Here is a 22,695-nt window from a genome sequence, read left to right on the forward strand (position 1 = left end):
TTACGGAATTACCAATTTATAATAATTGCTAGAGCATTCATCATAACATAAATTAATGAGTTACAGATATGGAACCATGTAACTTAATTGAGCCTTTAAGGTTTTGGAGCCAAGTTCATAAAAATGATAGAAGTTTTAATGAACATAAAACTGGCTCATCTTTGAGGTTGCCTGTTTTGAACATGGAATTAGTGAGTTTATAAATAATTAGTCACACGTGTATGCAACATGTCTGTTCATTAACTTTCTCATTAAGAAAAACCAGGTATCAGCGTTTAATATGTGGTGTTTAAAAACAGGATTGCAATAACATAAATATCTCTGTTGGTTTTTTAATAAACTGTACTTTACCACATACAAATTTCAAACAAAATTTAAAGGGACAATACCACGTATTTAGCTAAATAATTTTGATTTTTTTTTTAATTTCAGGGCAAGATGAAAAATTTATTTCACTTAATGACCACAGAAAGCAAAATATTTTAGCAAATGGCGCAATTGGGTAACAGTGAAATTTATTATAATCTACGCTATAATTCAACAATTTTTCAAGTTCACGTAACTTTTAAGCAAAATTTTAAACAAAAGTTATATACGTATGTAGTTCATATTAAAATGCCATGATACTTTTATTTAGGAAAAAGTGAACCAATATTTGAAATAAGAACAGTGATAACATCAAAAGAGCTTGACTGAGCATGCTGGTGAATTTTGTTTGAAATGCAGGTACACCCCTTTACAATCGCTACAATGCTGTGCTGTAACTTTTATCATGCTGTTTCCAAGAAACATTAAAACTGGCATGCACTGGAAAGTGTCAGTTCCTCAAAAGCATTAACTTTTTAGCCAAATAATCTGCCACCAAACAACATTTCATGCAACACGAGCCTAATAATTTACAAAGGTTACGAAGTTTACAATATAAGTATGAAAATAATATATATAAATATACCACTTATATCAATGATGATTCGCAAACTGTAGCTCAAGTAAGAAGAGAGACACAGTCCTCTTAACTGACAGCTTTAGAATGACCTAATCTGTTTCTATTATCCGATAGTAAATCATGAATATACTATCAATAGGTAATTTTCAAGAAATAAAATATCAAAATTGACAACGAAAAACTACTTCAGTATTTGGTTACTTTTAAATAAAATCAATTAACTGCAGGGTCAATGTGACCTTATAGCCCATGCAACCTGGAAAACATAAGTCTTGTAGTACCTGTATGAATGAAATACCCAAATGGTAAACAATATCACTCCATGAAAAGTGCAAAGCCAATGTTTGTAAATGTGCAAAACCATGCCAGTCTAAAACTACAATCAGGCTTAGTAAGAATTTATTGATGTATTCTGCTAATGCTTATTACTCTAACTTCAATTTTCCATTCCAGCCCCTTATTCAGTCTTACTCCCTACCCATACCCCTACTTACCCCCTACTTCAACTCACACTTCTCCTATCCCCACTCAACCCCTTCTTCAGACATAACCCTACATCAAATCACATCCTAACCAAATATTCACTAATACTCCCTATCCATACCCACATTTATCCCCTTCTTCAACTCATGCTTCTCCTATCCTCACTCAACCCCTTCTTCAGACATAACCCTAAATCAACTCACATCCTACCTATTATTCACACTTACTCCCTACCCATAACCACATTTATCCCCTTCTTAAACTCACGCTTCTCCTATCCCCACTCAACCCCTTCTTCAGACATAACCCTAAATCAACTCACATCCTACCTATTATTCATACTTTCTCCCTACCCATACCCCCATTTACCCCCTTCTTAAACTCATGCTTCTCCTATCCCCACTCAACCCCTTCTTCAGGCATAACCCTACATCAACTTACATCCTACCTATTACTCACTCTTACTCCCTACCCATACCCCCATTTACCCCCTTCTTCAACTCACACTAAAGACATATCACCACTCAACCCCTTCTTCAGACATAACCACCTACATATCAACTCACATCCTAACCCAATATTCACTCTTACTCCCTACCCTTTACACATAACCCCCCTGCTTAATTCAACTCACACTTATCTTATCCACACTCACACTCTTCTTCAGAAATAACCATACATCAATTAACACATATCCTATCCATTTCACTCTTACTCCCTACCCATACCCAAGTTAGCCCCTTTAACTCAGTTCACACTTATCTTAACCCACTCAACTCCTTCTTCAGACATACCCTGCTAACCCTACATCACTTCATCTCCTACCCCTTACTCACTCTTACGCCCTACCCATACCCCTATTTACCCCCTAATTCAACACACTTTATCCCCTCTCACCCAACTGAGCATTTCCCCTTTCACCCGATCCCAAAAAGAAACTCCCATCCATCCTCAATCCCCACTCATTTCGAATATATTGGTATAAAATATATATATTATAGTCTTTTTTTAAAACAGAAAACATCAATGATTTTCTTTGTTTTTTGGCCAAAGCAGACTCTTTTTCATTTAGAAGTGTAGAGAAAAATGTAATGTGGACCATAGCAACTGAGTGCGCGTTACCTTTGACATTTCCCGCCTAGATTTCAGCTGAAACAAAGGTCATTCATATAACATTCACATTCCAGCATGCAAATCACAGCAATGATTACATGCATAATATTACATGGTAACTTAGCAAACACAATCAAAGCACACAAAAAGAACAATTTTAGAATGATGCACAAATATAAAAGTTGCATATCAAAACTAAGGGTTATAACATGAAATATTATAAAAAAGTATTATATACATAAAATACAGGTTACAGTAACACAAATTCATCATACAGTCCACTCATCAATATATACTTAACCCTTTGCATGCTGGGTAAATTGTCGTCTGCTCAAAAATGTCGTCTGGTTTATTCTAAATTTCTTTCAATTTACTTAAAACTTTGGGGATATATTGACTGAGTGGCAAACAGCTTGGAACCTGACCAGGCGCCGAGTTACTCGGCGTCTGGTCTGGTTCCAAGCTGTTTGCAAAGCCTTTAAAATCGCCATCAGCAGCCTAAGGGTTAAGAATATGAATATATAATATTAATGTAACGTATATTCCGCTATAGTACGTTGATGTACTCAAATATGCAAATTGGCATAACCAGTTCTCTGTGTGGAGGTTCAGGGCCTATATATATATATATATATAAGACCAGTCGACCCCTTCAGGGTCGAGCATGCTTTTCTCTGAAGGGATCTGTTGGCCTTGTAGGCCTTTCATGTTACATTATTTTACAGGTTAAAACCAATATTAGAATTGTCATTTTATAATGCTTTTTAAGAAAACCCCATTTTCACTTCTTGTCAGAAATAATTTGATGATTAATTACATTATCTACCAGAAGTCATTTTTCCTCTGTTACATGAAGAGCAGAGTTTCTCCTAACTAGAATTAATGACTAACATCATCTTAATGAAGCCTAGCAGTAGCTGTTTCATGTTTTACAAATTGCTCTGTTTCTGGAAAGTTTCATCCTAGACCTATTTTTATCATACCTCATTATATATAATAAGCTTTTTCTGAAGATATTTTTGCATTTATTACTTGTAGAATATTTGATACATGTGTAAAAGTAGGATGTTGATTTAATTGAGAATTAAATGCTAAAACGTTGTAAAATTGCTAGTAAGAGTACAAAAAAAAAAGAGACACAGATTTATGGATACAAATGTTTGACCATTTTCCATTGAGGGTCATTTAAAGGGACATAACTTGGTAATGAATGAAACCAGAGTTATTGGACTTGCGGTTTTCAACTTTACACTGAATAGTATCACTAAAACACTTTGGCCATGACAAATACCTTGACTTTTTTCTTTGAAAAAATAAGAGAGGAGATAGGACTTACTGCAAATAATGAACATGTGTACCAAGTTGTATATATTACAATAAGCTTTTGCAGTTTTCAACTTTACGCTGTACAATATCACAACAGCAACACCTGCATGGCCATGAGGACAACCTTGACTTTATTTGAAAAGAAACCAAGGGGAATAATTAACTGGAGGTAGTCACCGCGTCGTCGCCCTTTTTGAAGACAGGAACGATAATTCCTTCCATCCATGGTGTTGGCCATGAGGACAACCTTGACTTTATTTGAAAAGAAACCAAGGGGAATAATTAACTGGAGGTATTTTGGTCTGTACGGAGAGGTGATTCACTGTAATGGATCATGGCATTAGTTGGTCTGAGATTTTGGGATAATTTCCCAGAAAAACACAAATTGTTTTGACCTATCACTCATTTTAACACAATTAAAGTAATGGGAAGCACGTTGTGGAACACAGCAATTGTCTTATTCAGTAGTTTTTAACAAGAAGCGGATGGGGTCAAAATGTTAAGTGCGCTCACAGTTAGTGTTGGTTTATTGTTCAGGTGTCAGAAATCATATATATTTCATTAATATATATAAACAGAATACAATTTCTCTGTACAAATACTCAGTAGCATTTTCCCCTGATTGATATTCTGGCAACTGTGTGCCAAGCCATGTTCAAGGTCAAAACCAACAAATATTGGAGCATGTTATGAATTGGGATGTGGGGTTTTTTTGCGAAATAATTGGAATAATAACTAGAGATTGCTTTTTTGAAAAAGCGCATGTCTCCCCCATTGTGTGGTCGTAGGTGAGAAATAATCAATGATGGACATGAAATTTGTACTTTTGGACTGGAGACGAACAAACATAGGGGTCATCTACTGGTCATGACCAAACTGCATACAAAGTATGAAGTTCCTGGGTCCAAGTATGAAGTTCCTGGGTCCAAGCTTTCATAAGTTATTGAGCCAAAAGAAGTGTGACGTACGTACTGGTGACACAGAAATTGACCTTGACCTACTGACCTCAAAATCAATAGTGGTCATCTTATAATCAAGACCAACTAGCAAACCAAGTATGAAGTTCCTGGGCCGAAGTTGTGTTTAGTAAATCAGCGGAAACTGTTATTTTACCTCAAGGTCACCTTCACCTTTGACCTACTGACCTGAAAATCAATACGGGTCATCTACTAGTCATGATCAACTGGCATACCAGGTATTAAGTTCCTGGGTGGAAGCATTCTTTAGTTATTGAGCGGAAACCATTTTTTACCTCACAGTATTGTGACCTTCATCTTTGACCTTCTGATCCCAAAATCAATAGGGGCCATCAACTAGTCATGACTAACTGGCATACCAAGTATGAAGTTCCTGGGTGTAAACGTTCTTGAGTTATTGAGCAGAAACCGGTTCTTCACCTCAAGGTCAGTGACCTTGACCTTTGACCAACTGATCGCAAAATCAACTAGACATCATGACCAACCTCACTTCAAAGTTTGGTGAACCTAGATGAAAGCATTCTCCTGATATTGCACGGAAATATTTTTTTACATTAGAGGTCACAGCGACGTTGACCTTTGACCTTGTGACCCCCCAAAATATAGGAGTTTTCTAAACCTCATGATCAACCTCCCTACCAAGTTTGGTGAACCTAGGTCAAACCATTCTCAAGATATTGAGCGGAAATGTTTTTTACATTGGGGGTCGCCGCGACCTTGACCTTTGACCTAGTGACCCCAAAAACAATAGGGATCTTCTACACCTCATGACCAACCTCCCTACCAAGTTTGGTGAACCTAGGTCAAACCGTTCTCAAGATTTTGAGCAGAAATGTTTTTTATATTGGGGGTCGCCGCGACCTTGACCTTTGACCTAGTGACCCCAAAAACAATAGGGATCCTCTACACCTCACGACCAACCTCCCTACCAAGTTTGGTGAACCTAGGTCAAACCGTTCTCAAGATTTTGAGCAGAAATGTTTTTTATATTGGGGGTCGCCGCGACCTTGACCTTTGACCTAGTGACCCCAAAAACAATAGGGATCCTCTACACCTCACGACCAACCTCCCTACCAAGTTTGGTGATCCTAGGTCATGCGGTTTTCCAGTTATCGATCGGAAACGAAGTGTGACGTACGGACGGACTACCAGACTGACGGACAGGGCAAAAACAATATGTCTCCCCCAGGGAGGGGGAGACATAATAAGTATTATTTCATAATTTTACAATCTTAGTGAATTCATTCTTTATTTTGGCTTGTATGTAAATTAGGCATTTTATTAAAAATAAATTTCGTTATTTAAATTACCTGTTGATCAGGCATATGAAACTTAATAGACCCTAAATTGACCCTGAAGAGATTCTACCAGCCTTGAGCTTCTATACTGCTACATTTTCCCCCAAAATTGTGAAACAATATTATGTGCACACCATGTGGAAAAATTTCCTGGATGACCCACTGACCTCAAAATCAATAGGGTTCATCTGCTGGTCATGACCAATACACCTACCAAGTATGAGGTTCCTGGGTCAAAGCGTTCTCAAGTTATTGATCGGAAACCGTTTTTCATGTAAAGGTCACACTGACCTTGACCTTTGACCCACTGACCTCAAAATCAATAGGGTTCATCTGCTGGTGATGACCAATACACATACCAAGTATGAGGTCCCTCGGTCAAAGCGTTCTCAAGTTATTGATCGGAAACCATTTGGTATTCCGACCGACCGACAGACAGACAGACCGACCGACCGACCGACCGACATGTGCAAAACAATATACCCCACTTTTTTCAAAAGGGGGCATAACTACTTATATTGAAGTAGTAGTTTGAATATTATTATCAGATTTATTGTGTTTACCATTCTAGTTTACCTTGCACATTTTATGAGGCACAAAGTAAACAAAGGAATCATTTAATGACTGACATATGTCAAACACAATAGCTGTATTGTTTGGTATATCAATTTCTTGGTGTAATTTACAATGGGGGCAAGTTATGTGGACTAAAGAAATTGTACTTCTCAACGGAAAAAATATCTTAAAAACATTTTAAGTAAGACAATAGGAATTCCCCACCACACAAGTCAGGGAGAACTAGATACCAGACAGGGGATTCATTGTCAATCCTAACTAAACTGAACCGCCCCGCCCCCCCCCCCCCCCCAGCTTCCCCAAAAATCAAATCTATGTTAGTCCCCACTTCTCCTACATCAAATCATAACCCTTACTTCCCCCCAAATTAGCCCTAGCACCCCACTTTCCCTAAATCAAATAAAAAAAAACCTACTTCCCCCAAATTAACCCTAACCCCCCACTTTCCCTAAATCAAATAAAAAAAAACCTACTTCCCCCAAATTAACCCTAACACCCCCACTTCCCCCAAATCAAATCTTAACCCCTACTTCCCCCAAATTAAACCTACCCCCCACACTTCTCCAATATCAAATCACAACCCCTACTTCCCCCAAATTAAACCTACCCCCCCCCCACACACACACACACACACTTCCCCTAAATCAAATCATAACCCCTACTTCCCCCAAATTAACCCTAACCCCCCACTTCCCCAAAATCAAATCATAACCCCTACCTCTCCTAAATTAACACCCAACTTTCCCTTAATCAAATCCTAACCCCTACTTCCCCCTAAATAACCCTAACACCCCACTTTCCCTAAGACAAATCAAAACCCCCACTTCCCCTAAATCAAATCATAACCCCTACATTTATCTAAACCGACCCCTCCCCCCCACTTCCCCAAAATCAAATAATAACCCCTACTACCCCCAAATTAAACCTACCCCCCCCCCCAACTTTCCCTAAATCAAATCATAACCCCTACTTCCCCCAAATTAACCCTAACCCCCACTTCCCCTAAATCAAATCATAACCCCTACTTCCCCCAAATCAACACCCAACTTTCCCTAAATCAAATCCTAACCCCTACTTCCCCCTAAATAACCCTAACACCCCACTTTCCCTAAGACAAATCAAAACCCCCATTTCCCCTAAATCAAATCATAACCCCTACATTTCTCTACAGCAAATCATGCATACCAGTACCCCTCCACCTCCCCAATAAAACAAACACACTATCTGTGGAAGAAAATTGCTCCGGTGTGGTAAGTAAAAAATATAAGTTTACATGAACAATGAGTTCAATCAATTTTGAACCATACCTCATAATTTATTATAAAAAAAGTGAGAAAAGCAGCACTTTGTATGACTCACTAATGCTCCTGCCGTACCATGTAAAATATAAGCCTCTGGTGATTCAGAAAATCTACCTGGAAACCTTAGGAGTTTCTTTGTGGTTACAGAGAAAATGAAAACTAGATTTTCTTTCGCAAAAAAACTCTGTTTTATTCCGATTTTTTCATATTTATTGTGATTGGTTTAATCAACAAAGGGTTTAGATTATATTTATTGGGTATAGGTTAGATTATTATTTAGTAGGCCACATCTGTTTGTTACTTGAACAATATTTGCATCTTGCTTCTTTATGTTAACATTTCTTGTTACCGGTATGCATTTTTGAATTATTAACTTATTTATCATAATTTTAATCAAAAGACAATCACAATTTGAAAATAGTGTGCGACAGACTTTAACTTTGAACTATATTTACTTTACAACGACAATCAAGAAAGTAATATTATCTTATGTTAAGTCACTCTTGTTGGCAAAATGTTACACATGAGCTTTTATAGTCTTGAAACTGGAGTTCCAGGATTTAAGCCCACTGGTCCGGCTTTTGAAGACCACAAGCCAGACTTAAACACATGCCTACTGAGGCCATGAATCGAGCCCCGGGATCAACTCCTTTGTAAAAAGCATTAGTGCGCTAACCAGACAACATTTATTGTGCAAGAGTTATAAAAAACATAGGCAAACTGCAGAGAACATAATTTTGAGGTTTACATATCATGGATAGAAATTTCTGGGAAAGTTTCTGGAAATGTAGGAAACACAGCAATTATCTAACTCTATTCTACAATCCCCAAACTGATAGTTGCAAGGCAAAAGATGTTTCTCATTTTTTGTAATGAGCTTTATCACCTGACAAACATAACAGATTGGGTGTGGTGTGGCAGTTATTATTCCTTTACTTTTTTATTTTATATTATGAGGACCAGAAAAAACACTATACTCAATATCTATTTATGTTTATGATGTTAAAACATTTGATCTTCTGACTTAGAAATATTAATTATGAATTCTATATGTATATTTTATTTTTTATGCTATTTTTTTAACTTCATCTGGAAAACAGCTTAAAGGATCACCATACAGTCAGTTTCTTCGGTAGATCTGTGTCCTTATTTAGAGGCCACAAGAAACAAAACAGATTAGAGATCGAACCCACAACCTTTTGGGTGAGAGGAGGATATCTAAACCAATAGACCACTCACCCAGAATGAAAGGTTCTGTCCGAAATGACAATTGGACAGTTACAAAGATATCAATATATATATATTGTAATCGCTTTAATAGGCCCTGTTCGTCCCTAGTGGGCAGTGCTAAAAGATTCTCTGGCCACTGGCTTCTGTACAAATGGTTTAAGTTAACAGAGGTATAGAGACCAAGACGGTGTTGCTTCTCTATCTCCCCATAGAATGTATTACAATACCTTACAAACATTACATATATTTTTAGATTGTATTCATGCGATAATAATATTTGGGTGCTGCATACATTTTGTCTATATATTACTGTGTTTGGGTGCAGAATGTTTACAATGTGTATATGACATGATAATACTATCTGAGGAGTAACTCAATCATTCATTGTTCATGTCTTAACCCAGATCAGCAAATCTATATCAATTTTTCAAACATCAATCATCATCGTTTTATCATGGCATTGTCTGAAACACTAAAGAACCAATCTTTTGACATAATCAGAACTTATCAGAATTTCAGATCTTCCGCCTAAAATACCCCAATTCATTCAAACTGGCTGGGATTGTAATTATAAGAACCTGAAATATGTTCTTAAGGATAAAATTATATTTTTTTTCTTTACAGATAAATTGGATGCTTTTGAAGTTGTTTAACCTCAAATTAATCAGTAGATTTTGGTTTGGATGTTTTCCAAAAGCATTACCTGTGTTTTGAAGGGGGGGGGGGGGGGTGTTTTTCAGATAAATTTTCTTTTTTTATCAATATTAGACACAGTAAAAAATACAGAAATTTCTTTGTTTAACAAAGAAACGAAAATGTTAGCTTTTTTTTTAAAAATTGTGCAAAATTAAACTCATTTCAGTTTTTTGTGGTATTTATGACAGAAATGTGTGAATATGTAATTTTAAGAAGATAACAACAAATTCAGGAGAGAACATATTATAGATATATCTATTATTTCACATCTTAGTTGCTTCCTTTTTTTTAAGTTTCTTCATTTTGAGGAGCGCCTGGTCAATCAAACTGAAACCTAATGATTTCAAACATTTACCTATTTTGACATTCATCACATAAAATTTCAATTTTGGGACGAAAAAGAAACTGAAATTGATATGAAAGTGATATAAAACCATCAAAATGTGAATGCAGCACTTGATAAGTGTAATATCCTGGCAGACGTTCAAATTCTTACAGATTAAAAACTTAGTACATCTTGATAGTGAATTATTCATTTTATCGAGTGGTATTTATAAAGGATGTTCAATACATATGATGTAGAAGTTTTTTCACGAATGAGCATCTTTGAAAATAAATCTCAAGCTGTGTAAGTAAACAATTTATTTAAGACCCCACTGTGGTTCTTTTCCCAAACATAAACATGAATTTTAAAGTTTTGCGTATATAAATATTTGCACAGATGTATTTAGCAAACATTCCATAAAGTGATTTGTTCTATTTTTCTGACCCACCCTAAATATTTGCCCCTCTACCCCACCCCCTACACCAAAATTGATTTATTTACACCTTAAAAACTGTTTCTCACTGTAATTTTTTTATGCCATTTCTTTTCATTTTTTTTGCACCGGCGAAGTAAGTGAATGCACTGTTTCAGTTTGTTCTGACAAGTGGTGATGGTAATATATATGAAAATGAGCAAATGTCCCCACAAATCATTAAATTTTATAAAAATCAATTCCCAACCTATCTAAGATAAGATAATATTTATTTCATTGGTCAGTTATAATAAACATTTAATTTATACAGTGTACATGCAAATAACCAAAACACTGTCATTTAAAATTTGCACCATTATTAGGCCAGAAACAAAAAAAAGGTTTGGTTAGGGCTACAATGTACAGTGGAAACTCACTAAACCGGACAAGGTCCGGACTGGGCAAAATTTCCGGTTTAGTGAGGATTCTGATTTAGTGAGGATTTGATGTACGGAGTAAGTTTACTCAAAAAAAACTTCGATGTTTAGACGGAGGTTGAGACATGATTAAAGCACATGTAAAAGTGATAAACATAATTAAACATTTCTGTGTTTTTATAATCATCTTTTTTCCGAGTCTTAAAATAAAACAACTCGCGTAATTTAATGCTTGTTAAGTATGTTTGATAGTTTAATTATTGCACCGCTCTAATTTGATTCAATCATAGAAGTCTTTAGATAAAACAACCCTCCAAAATGATCACTTAATAACCGTTTCTAGTTCTTTATTTTCTGCAACAAACAAATTAATGTTTCAATCAATTTTCTTTTCACAAGTTTGATAATCGTTTGATTATCGCGCGGCAGTCAATCCACAGCGCAATCATCATTATCGATTAGCGAATTCCTAATACACAAAATCATTTTGACAATTTTTTGTCCGGTATCCGGAATTCCGAGGTTCCGGTTTTGTAGGGATTATTTTACATTGAAAATAGAAGGGGAAAATCGGGACTCTGAAAAAAGTCCGGTATCCCGAGGATTCCGGTTTTGTGGAGATCCGGTTTAGTGAGTTTCCACTGTACATCCTTTTCAAAAACAGGTAAGGTAGGTAGGATTTTTTTTGTTATTAGACTTTATGTAAAAACATTATTGTAAGCATTGGCTTAAAGGTTTTAAACTACATTTGAAAACACACATTTAAAAGCTTTTTTGTTTTGTTTTAATTACCATTTAATGTTGTTTTTAAAGCTGCACTCTCAAATGAATACCCTTTTCACAACATTCTTATTTTTTTGTCTTTGCAATAGCAAATTTTTGCATAAATATCTGCAAACCAGTGATATAAGATTGCTGACAAAAAATCAGATCATAGATTTTCATATTTCCATTCGAAAATTGATGCTTTATGGCATAAACCATAACGGTTTTAGAAAAATGCATAAAACATCAATTTTTGAACGTAAATATAAAAATCTGCAATCTAATATTTTGTCAGCACTCTTATATTTAAAACTGGTTCTGATGGATTTTTTGCAAACTTTGGCTCGTTCTATGATGTACAGTTACCAATACAATTTTGTTAACCAAAAAAATGACATTTGACTGTGTTTTTTCAAAAAGATTATATATTTTATTTAAACATAAAACATGCAAAGACCCAAAAAGCTGTCATATCAAAAATGCACCACTATTAGACCGGAGAAACATTTGTGTAGATTCTCATCACTTCCTGCCCCTGAATTAACCCCCAAGCCCCAGACTCCGCCCCAAACCAATTTTTTTGGCAACCACAAGCTCATCAGAGCGAAGGCCAACACACTTTTGTTGTTTTTGTTTTCAGTAAAAATGGGGCACAACTCAAAAATTATCACAGACAGAGTTATGGGTCTTGCTTGACTGTTGTCTGTGGCAACATGTGTTATAAGTTTCATTTGAATACCTTGAAAGCTTTTTGAGTTATGGCCAAGTTAAAGTTTGTGCACAATGACATAAACACCTTATGCACTAGTGAATTGTAACCACGGCTGCCCCAGGTCCGGTGGTATATTGGGGATAGCCGGGGAAATGGGCTGTGTTTTTACCTTCCAGGTGGCCCCGCAGTGCCGAGTGAATGTGGTGGTTTTGTCCTCGCAAAAATATAGCAAGAATGGGCTTAACCTAGGGTCCCTGGGGTTCGGGGGCATTTGGCCAGGATTTTACCATCTGTTCGTCCCCGCAGAGCGGGGATTTTACCCGGGTTGGCTGGACCGAGTGTCAAAGTCCCCGCTATTCCCCCAGACCTGGGGGAGCCGTGGTTACAATTGACTAGTGCATTAAGCAGCAAACCAATTACTATTGACAATATGTCAACCTTTTTGCTTTGCAAAACAGATCAGGTAAAAATTGGCGAAAAGCTATAAATTCTAATGCACCCCCAAAAAAAATCCTTTAAAAGATTTAACTCTGCCTACCAGCCCGAGACATTTTATTTTTCTGTTGATCGGGTGAAAATCTAAAAATTACTTTCTCTGGCCTAACAAAAACGATCAAGCCCAATTTAAGAAATAGATACAAATAAATTAATTCCCAACCTACCTCATCTGCACTGAGCGCATATTCTGAGGAATATATCATGGACTTTCCCAGCGCAAACATGTACACCTGGAAAGAAAACAAAAATAATAAACCATCTTTAAGATAAAATAAGACACAGGTGGTCATATTTAATAGTTAAATCAATTTGGACTCCATTTAATAAGTGATAAGAAATAAAATATGAGTAAGTTATGTAAATCTGTTCTAATTGGTTTGTTTTTCTCCTGTGTTATATAAATAGTTGAGATTCTGTTGCTCTTTAATTCCACCTGTTCCCATATTTTTTCTTCAACGTTGTTCTATTTACTTAAGTCATATGGCTCATTCTCTCTGTTATTAACACACACAGACCTTCAGTCTCTAGAAATCCACGTTTTACTTACAAATCCCTCAGGGTTAACAAGGAAAGTGGAAGTTTCATGAGGAGTGGACCTTATTTCGTAGTCCACTAATGTTATAATTTACATATTAAAGTTACACTACTCACTCCTTCTACAGTCGACTCAGAGATGGTAAACTCCGGTTCTTCCATCTCTGGTGCCATGTAGTTGGCGTACTGTTGCTCTCTGTGGGTTGTCCCAAATTCTATTGATCCCCCCGATGTCAGGTTGACTGTGTCAGGGTTGATCACGAAAACTGGACCAAGCTCCGTCACAGCTGATCCTGAAGGAACGTTAAGCTTTTGAATTCATACAAATATGTTTTTGTCGATGCAATTATCTTTAACATTATGAATATAAATAAAAATCGATTCAAACAATATAATATGTTATGCATTAAGCAATCTATCTCGTGTAATGAGATCAGCAGCAGCAGCAGCAGTAAACACATCATCATCTTCATGATCATCACCAGCACCTCAAATCAAGGAAACCGTCTGTCTAAAGTCTAAAATTGGAAGTTTTTTGGGTTTTTTAGATGTCAATGGTAAATTATTCTGATTATTCTCTCTAAAATAGAGAATCTTTGAATAAGAGTAAAGAGTACAACTGAACTACAGTGTAGTGCCTAATTAACAGACTTATGCTTATTTTAACAGTGTTAATAGAACAACTTCAATTTTAAATGTACATTTATCATAATCAACTTTAAAAATCCTGTTTCTTACCAGCATGGAATGCCTGTGTGAGAGTGTGTGAGGCCCTGTTGAGAAGTGCCCATATTTCCCAGTCAGTGAGAGGCCCTGCCCTCACTTCCAGCACTTCACTCACTGATACCCGCACACCTGCCGACGGCATCTCCTTGAGAGAGAAAACAGGAAAGAATTATTAAACACTTCTCCATATTCGAAAAGGCCCAGTACAGGAATATCCATTTTCCCAGGCCCTGCCCTCAAATTCAATTCCATCACCTTGCTAACTGTCTGACATCAACCCCGCCCCCCTAAATGAGGCCCTGTTAAGGAGCACCCATTTTTTCCAGTCAGTCGTCAGAGGCCTCAGGTTAAGCAGTTTACACTGCACTCACTGTAGAATGCATTCCCTGAGAAGAAAAAGAAAGAAAAGACAAAGGATTAACTATTTGTATTCTCCTCAGTACTTTACAAAGCCTAGAAGAGGTCAGCAACTATATTTCCTAGTCAGTAAGAGGCCCTGGCCCTGAGGCACTTCCTTTGATACTCACATACATGCAGAACGTATTCAACCTGGGGGAGATTATCAGATAGTTAACTATTTATATACTCAGTCCCCTGTATTCTGTAATGAGGCCCAAATAAGGTCAGCACATGCAACCCATATTTCCATGTCAGTTCGAGGCCCTTTCCTCACTTCTAGCAACTCAGCATACAGAAATATGTAAATGTTTTAATTTTAAAACTACAAACTTGTACACTTTTGAGGTTACAAGTTTGCCTGTAATGTTTTTCAGTTTAAAGCAGATAAATATGATAAGTTAATTCAAAAACTAAAGACTTAAGTACAGTACTGTTTCATAGTAAAATACTAATGTATATTTTAGGTACAAGAATTTCAAACATATCAAATATATATATGGATGCTGAAACAGTGTGTAATATCATTGGGAAAATTCTTAGATTGATTATATGTAGCATATGTAGTATGCACATGTTATATTGTACCTGAGCACTAGTAGGGACATAAAATATGAATTTTATCATGTAAACATTTGCCAGTATCATAGCATCTGGAATATAGCCAACTTTTGAAGAGAATGAGCTCTTTTGCATGGAGGGAGTTAAAATGAGTTCATCAATGGGCATACATGTAGCTTGAGAAATACTATTTACTTTTATAGGTTCAACATTTTTCTTATATAACATAGTCCAGGAATTGTAACAGACAAAAAATCCCAATTCTGAAAAATTAGTTTGAGTAAAGGGTCCCTTTCATACCCAAATCAGTGTAAAAGTGTAAAGATCCTGTTTAAAGTGTTTTTAAAGTTATTTCAGTATGCTTCTTTCTTATTTTTGGGAATGTCAAGTAAAAAGCAAAATTAACAAACAAACAATGGGTATATGTTTTTGGATGATTAAATACGACATTGAAAGCTCTTAGTCTTAATCCTTACACTTCAATATAACCAGTTAAAGCCTGAATTTTATCATCACAGATGCAATTAAATCATACATGCCATATCCCCCGGCGGGGGGAAAATCCCCCGGAATTTTTACCTATCCCCTGGTCCCCCGCCGGGGTATCCAAAATTTTTTTTTCATAACTTGCTTTAGGTTGACAGTGGAAAGCATCAATAATATTATGAGTGTGAAATTCCATGAAGGACCATGATGACTACCTGGTAAGTCCAAAAATTATTGTAATTTGAGTGTATTTCTGTATTTATTCTTATATTATAAATGCAGATATTGTGCAAGTTTTCGCCGCGTAAAAATCCCCTGGTGAAATATCAAAATCCCCTGGAATTCAGACCAAAATCCCCTGGGAAGCCTCTCAGAAATATGGCATGTATGAATTAAAAGCAATCAAAATCAACTAAACAGGTACATGTACGATGAAGACAGAGAAAGTATAAGTGACTTCAATAAAGTTGGAAGTGGAATCGGGTCAACTCTGCCAAGTCACTATATTAGTCTGGACCAATACTGCTTGTTTTTGATTGTTTCTTTATAATAAATTTTGCTGACAGATTAAAGGTGAAGGCATGGTCCTTTTGAGCCCACTTGGGCACTTCTGTTCTTTGATATGCTGACCAATGGGTAAGCAAGTTGTTAACAGATGCTTTTCAACAGATATCAAGTAAGGGTGAGAAATTTCAAAGGAAGTTACAATGACAGTTTAAAGTTCATTGGCCAGTTATACTTATATATTGAAATTAAATGAATGTCTTTTTAAAGTTCTCAGATAAAATTTAAATTCAATGTCAAAACAACGGAAGATGTATTGTCAATGGTACAGCTAGCTGATGTAATATTACTTAGAGCATTTAAATTTCTATTTCTACATCCCCGGAGTGGTAGGCAATTGCAATGAGATGAACGATGATGCCAGTGTCATTAGTCAAAAAGGCTCAGTACCAGAAAGGCCCACTTTGAAATCAAAGAAAATCCCTATTATGTCGCAGCGGTTTTGACTTTGATGGAATGAGCAGTGTTACATAAGTTATTTTTGTATCCTGATATGATGCAAAATGCTAACTTCAGAATTATTTACAACAATTAACAAAACACATTATTGTTAAAAAAATATGATCAATAGTCTGTTTGTATAGGTTTATGAAAACAACATGTGTCAAAAGCAGTTAATATAGAAGTGGGACTGGTACCGGGCTTTTTGACCCACATTTGGGTGTATTATTTGAAGCTTTGTTTACCAGAATTTGATTATTTTCGGGTTAGACGATATGCACAGAATAAAGCCCTGTTTTATTTATATTTTATGAATGAAAACATTGACTTTAAGTCAGATTAATATCATTCTAAGAATAAGTCATTGTTATACATCTAAATGCATACATCATGAATGTCAGAATAATGAAGAAATGATGCCAAAACATGTTCAAAATCGATATTTCTGATTTTACTATTTAGCATCTTGACAAATTTCGTTCATTTGAACACGTGCATTTACGTTTATTTGAACATGATATCACAAGTCCGCATTGACAATAGAAAGACACCTAGTAACTATATACATAATACCTAAATATATTCCTGGAATTTAATCCAAAATACGAAAAACATCAATTTGTTGTAGTCCACAGTTTTGACAGATGTCCACTCGCCACCATGTTTGTTCAGTTCTGAAACGTACGTGTTGATTGGTCAATATCAGGTTTCAAGCAACGACAACCCAGTAGGAATTTTTCAACAGTATTAGCTGAATAGTCCCCCGTTGCAATGGGGCTAAGGCACCCTATTTTAAGGGGATGGCAAATATCTGGCAGTGGTTTGACGGTAAAAGAACTGAATCTCAACCACAGAGGGCAGAAACAAACTATTTTGTTATGTATATATATATAGACTGTATATACATATCTATATATAGATATAGTCTTAAGTAAACAAAAATAATGTGTTTCTGCCCCCTGTGATCTGAATGGTATGTATGTATGTCAGTATTTCTTTAGACCTTGCGGTCAAGGATAACCCGTGATTTTGCGTGTTAGAGTCTTAACCAGGCTTTATTACAATGTAAAGAGATATTTGCTAAATCAAAATGTGCATGTACCATATGTTCACCTAGTTTGAACCAGGCTATAGTTGTCCTCACTAAGAATGAGTTTTATATCTATAAGACATTTTTAGCATGAATTTACACAAATAATTTAGTGTTGTTATTCACTGAATTCTAAACAATGTTTGTATTTACGTAGCCTTCTTTTATAGTTCTTTTAACTAGGTCTTTGAGCTAAGTGAAATTGGCCAATGTTAATGGCTGAAATATGACCTTCCACCACTGTGTACGAAGAACGTCAACCAGAACCTGCGCATCTCCTGTAGGCTCTGAAATTTAAGGTAGCATTTCGAAGACGCAGCCTTCTTTCGAGCACTATGCGTTGTAAATACATGGGTGCGGTCTAGGCGGTCAATGTCACACTAAATATATATAGCTTAATAATATGCATTGCGCCTAAAAGGTGGCGGATCCGTGGTCTCATGGTATTGCACTTGACTATCAACCCTTGGGTCGCAGGTTCGATCCTTCGCCTCATCACTAAAACTACCAACCGCCTTCCTGGAGTGACATTAAACGGGGAAACTTACCGTATTAGCGCTTGAAATTGAAACTGGTTCACGCAAAAGAACCGGGGTAGCTCTAGCCAGAGTTAAATTCTCTCTGTGCTCTATACTCGACAACCTTATAAGACTAAAACTCTCAGCGGGACCGACGCCCATGGATAGTCTGGTGGCATCGTTTAATAAAAAGTCCTCTTGCCCCGATAAATGAAGCGTTGACATTAACCTAGTAAACGTTACACTAGGGAGTGGTGGTGTCAGAACCCTTGCTATTGTCACAGACATGTTAGCGCGTGAACATATGCCTACATCCCATGTCCCCGTCTTCTAATTGTGTTCTTTTCAAACATCTATTATTTAAATTTTCCATTGATGGGACGGGGAGTGAGGCGTAGCATAGTCACACGACCCATATCTCTGGATAGTTTAAGACCTGTGTCCAAACTATGCCACACGACCGATGCTTTTAACAAACATTTATTCTATATATTTTTCAGTGGTGGGTCGGGGTATGAGGCGTGGCATAGCCACACGACCCATGTCTATGGATAGTTTAAGGCCCGTGTCCAAACTATGCCACACGATCGATGCCTATACCAAACATTAATTCTATATTTTTTCAATGAAGGGGCAGGGAGAAAGGCGGGTCATAGCCACACGACCCATGTCTGTGTATAGTTTAAGACCTATGTCCAAAATAACAAAGCATTTGTAAGCATGGAAACATTTATTGCAGCAAAAATGAAATTATACTGATACTTACTTATTAATACACTTATATGTTCGCTCTTTGCATTTGGAATAGAAAAAAACACATATTTATACAACAATACAACCATTATTTTCCATCACACATGTTTCTTTCAAAAGAAAAAAGTTACATTTGTATCATCCTCGAATAACAGGTTTAATTTTCTTTGCAGTGTTTCATTAATTTTAAAAGTCATAAAAATTGAAATTTTATACGCATCATTTCATTAGTTCATCATTACAAATAAGTATTAATACATAATCATTTTTTTCTCGGCTATAATATTTTTCCTCATTTCCTTAGATTATATTTCCAAGTTATTTTTTAAATCGTTGCGACAAAGATAAGAACTAAGATTGAAACTACGTTATATAGAACACGTAAGTGTGCGTGTGGTTGTTTTTTTACACATAAACAAAGCTTCTGTCCTGTGCACACCAAACTCATGGCTTGGAAAACTGTACTTGGTCAAGACAGAGCAGGTGTCGATCGCTAAACAAGTACCTATTGTGGCCAGACTCCATCCACATGCCCCGAAAGTGAAGAGGGTGCACAAAACGGAGCCGACGGTAGAGGCCAAGCACGTGTATGACCCAACATCACAGGCCGTGGACAAAACATCCCTCTTCTGTCTACCCGTAGCGTCGTCAAAGTTATCAAGGTCTGCTCCAGATGTGGGTATCTGGTCAAAATTTTCTGCAATTCGGCGAAGTTGTCTTCATCGAAGTCGTTGTCGCTGTTTGTTAGTACGCGGCGAAACGAGTCCAGTGGACCGTTTCCTGTGGTTGTAGAACGGGAGCTTTCAAGGACGCAAGCCATCTTCTCAAAGCATTGGTTTCCGTCCTTAGCAGATATGCCTCTATCCAACACTCCGGCATATTCCGAGAACATCTCGATTTTTTCGTGCATGGATGCCAGCTCACTCGTGGCCATACTTATGGCGATCACAGAAACCAGGAAAGCGACAGCGGTCTTCAGCATCATTCTTGCAATCTAAAAAAATAAAAACAGAAAATAAATTGATTTACTTGTTCAAACTTGTTGTCTCATATCTATGTTAATAGATGCTACTTTTCGTAATATTCATGCACTTTAAATATGTTTTTATTCGTTACATTTAAAACCGCATTTATAAAAAATAAAATAAAAAAGACTCAACAATTATAATAGTAGATTAAATTGCAGTGAAATAATGAACACGTTTAAAATATAGAATTTTATAAGATGAGGTCGCAAATGGAAATATCTGGATAATCTTTAATTATAAAAGTGTCGTATGTTATATCCTGTAATACATTAATGCTTTCAAAGCCGGTTAAAATGCGAACAACACATACAACAATTGTTTCTGCTGTTGCATAATAGGATTTTTCACTTTTACATATTCAGTAATACATAAACATTAAATAATTTATCAGTGAACAGTGCCGTTCACATCAAAGATATTTACACCTCAACTTCCATTCCTTAAATGAACGGATTACTGAAAGGTTTTCTTAAATGAAATAAAGTATTTTTTTTAACAATTCTTGAATGAAATAATGAACTATTGGTGTAAATATAAGAAATGAATTGCGGGGTTAATGTAGTTATCGGGGATATGAACGCAATTGGGTTGGTCAAAGTACGCGTGGAGTCCTTCGGAATCCACACACATTGACCAACCCAATTGCGTTCATACCCCGATAATGACATCAACCCCACAATTCATTCCTTAAATGCTTTATAATATTATCTTAACAAAAACAAAAAGTGTTCTTACCGTGGTCAGTCAGATAGGTTACACAGCTTGAATCGTCAGATATTTTTTTTCACGATTTGACACTTTGAAAAAAATCGGCTTTTTTATAGGGAACAATAGGTCCTGGTATTTGTTTCGAAGAGCCATTGGACAAGGGCCTCTTCCAATAGTCATACGTAATCAGTATTTCAAGAGCCAAGGTTTTTTCCCCAATATCATAAATCTGATAAGCCTAGCCTGAAGATAATAATTTTAACCACCACCACCCATCCAAACCATTCTTGTACTTTAGCTAGCTGGAATCTCTATTACAACTTTTGAAAACCACCAGCGCATCTCAACTTTGGCACTACAGGCCCGGGTCTGCACATAATTTTAAAACATGATAATTTTTAAAAAAATCCGAAAATGCATTTAAAACTAAAGGGTTAAATGGTAGATGCTATAGAATATTAGCCATTATTTCATTTTAGTGTTCTTTCTGTGGATCTTGTGTGTGCGCGTGCGTGTGAGTGTGTGTGTGTCTTTATACCAAAATATAGTGGAAACACACCTATTAAAGCGCACCCTACGTTAGGCCTTTTTAATAAGTTGGTTAACGGATCCGCCGCCCAATATTTTCGAAAACTCCAAAAAAAAAAAAAAAAAATTTTTTTTTAAATATTGAAAAAAGTAAATCATTTGTTTTTTTTTGCGCACATGAATAATGTAAAACCTGTTGGCAGCTCCTTTGCAAAATAGGGATACAGTTTTAAAACTTGTTTTCAAAATGGCGGCCTCAATTGAGCTGAAATTCTCATTTTCAACATACCATCTGTGATATCAATGCTGATGTCTGTATCAATGGTAACAAATCACATATAAACCATAGTAATTGATAAAATATACTGTCCTGTGTTTGTCCCAGGGGGCATAAATTGTTAAACAAATTATATGGAAACTACTATTCAAGTAATCAAAATCTGTGGTAACTTAAATTTTGTTAAAGCTGCATTAAAGAAATATCTTAACTTCAAAGAATTCATTACTGAATAGAAGTCATTTTTATTACTTACATTTCATATTCCATGTTATAAATAATTGAGTCAGTGTAATTTGTTACATTATGCTTTTTCTGTTGAGAAAAAGTAGTACCCAGCAAGGAGGAGACACAGGCATATTCATTGTAAGGTTGATATGTTAAAATAGTGTTGCAAATAGGGAAACTCTTGCAGTCAGGATGTGCTTCAAAAACATCAACAACAAGTGACAGTAAAACTGAAAGTTTGTAATAATATTGTCTTAAAATGTGACACTATTATAAGTTGGAAGTGTATAAAATGCTTATATAATGATTACATTAATTTGAATTTGAAATTGGTAGGAGAGAAAATTGGACTATAAAGCCAAACATATGAGTATGACAAAGTGAGCATTTGAACATATCAATATTTATTCTATGAACATGTCTTCCCTTTTGGTTGTTATTTTGATCTTTTGGTTTAGGGTTTGACCACAAACGCTATGAAAAATACATGTATATGTATTTTAAAAAAATAGTATGAGTATGAAATCCTTTTTTTTTTCGCACCACCCGTCCAACATTTTTTCAAAAAAATCCGTTAACCAATTAATAAAAAAAATGGCATTTTAACAAATCGAGAGAGAGCTTGTCTCGGCTTCCCACCTAGCAACCAGATAAAACAAACTAGGGTTCACAGAATAACTGTAACCTCTTTGTCTGACATTCTGAATATCTAGTGCATGTATATACCAGCCAATAATGTGTTTGTAGGTCACAGGGAAAACA

At 36.0% G+C, this 22,695-nt stretch overlaps 1 protein-coding gene across 2 annotated transcripts in view; it reads right to left on the reverse strand.

The window, feature by feature from the left end:
- Positions 1-17,482, reverse strand: part of LOC128225067 (tyrosine-protein phosphatase non-receptor type 13-like) — a 66,630-nt gene extending 49,148 nt beyond the window's left edge. Inside the window, exons 1-5 of one of the 2 annotated variants that reach the window (XM_052935075.1) lie at positions 17,377-17,482; positions 14,368-14,500; positions 13,747-13,922; positions 13,260-13,325; positions 2,552-2,578 (exon numbers count right to left, since the gene is read on the reverse strand). In XM_052935075.1, coding sequence (XP_052791035.1) covers positions 2,552-2,578; positions 13,260-13,325; positions 13,747-13,922; positions 14,368-14,497 — 399 coding nt within the window. In that variant the 5' untranslated portion in view covers positions 14,498-14,500; positions 17,377-17,482. The remainder of the gene's footprint in view (positions 1-2,551; positions 2,579-13,259; positions 13,326-13,746; positions 13,923-14,367; positions 14,501-17,376) is intronic. The other variant, XM_052935076.1, reaches the window with a different exon arrangement.
- Positions 17,483-22,695: the final 5,213 nt, after the last annotated feature.

Source organism: Mya arenaria, chromosome 2 (genome assembly GCF_026914265.1).
Source record: "Mya arenaria isolate MELC-2E11 chromosome 2, ASM2691426v1".
Taxonomy (NCBI): domain Eukaryota; kingdom Metazoa; phylum Mollusca; class Bivalvia; order Myida; family Myidae; genus Mya; species Mya arenaria.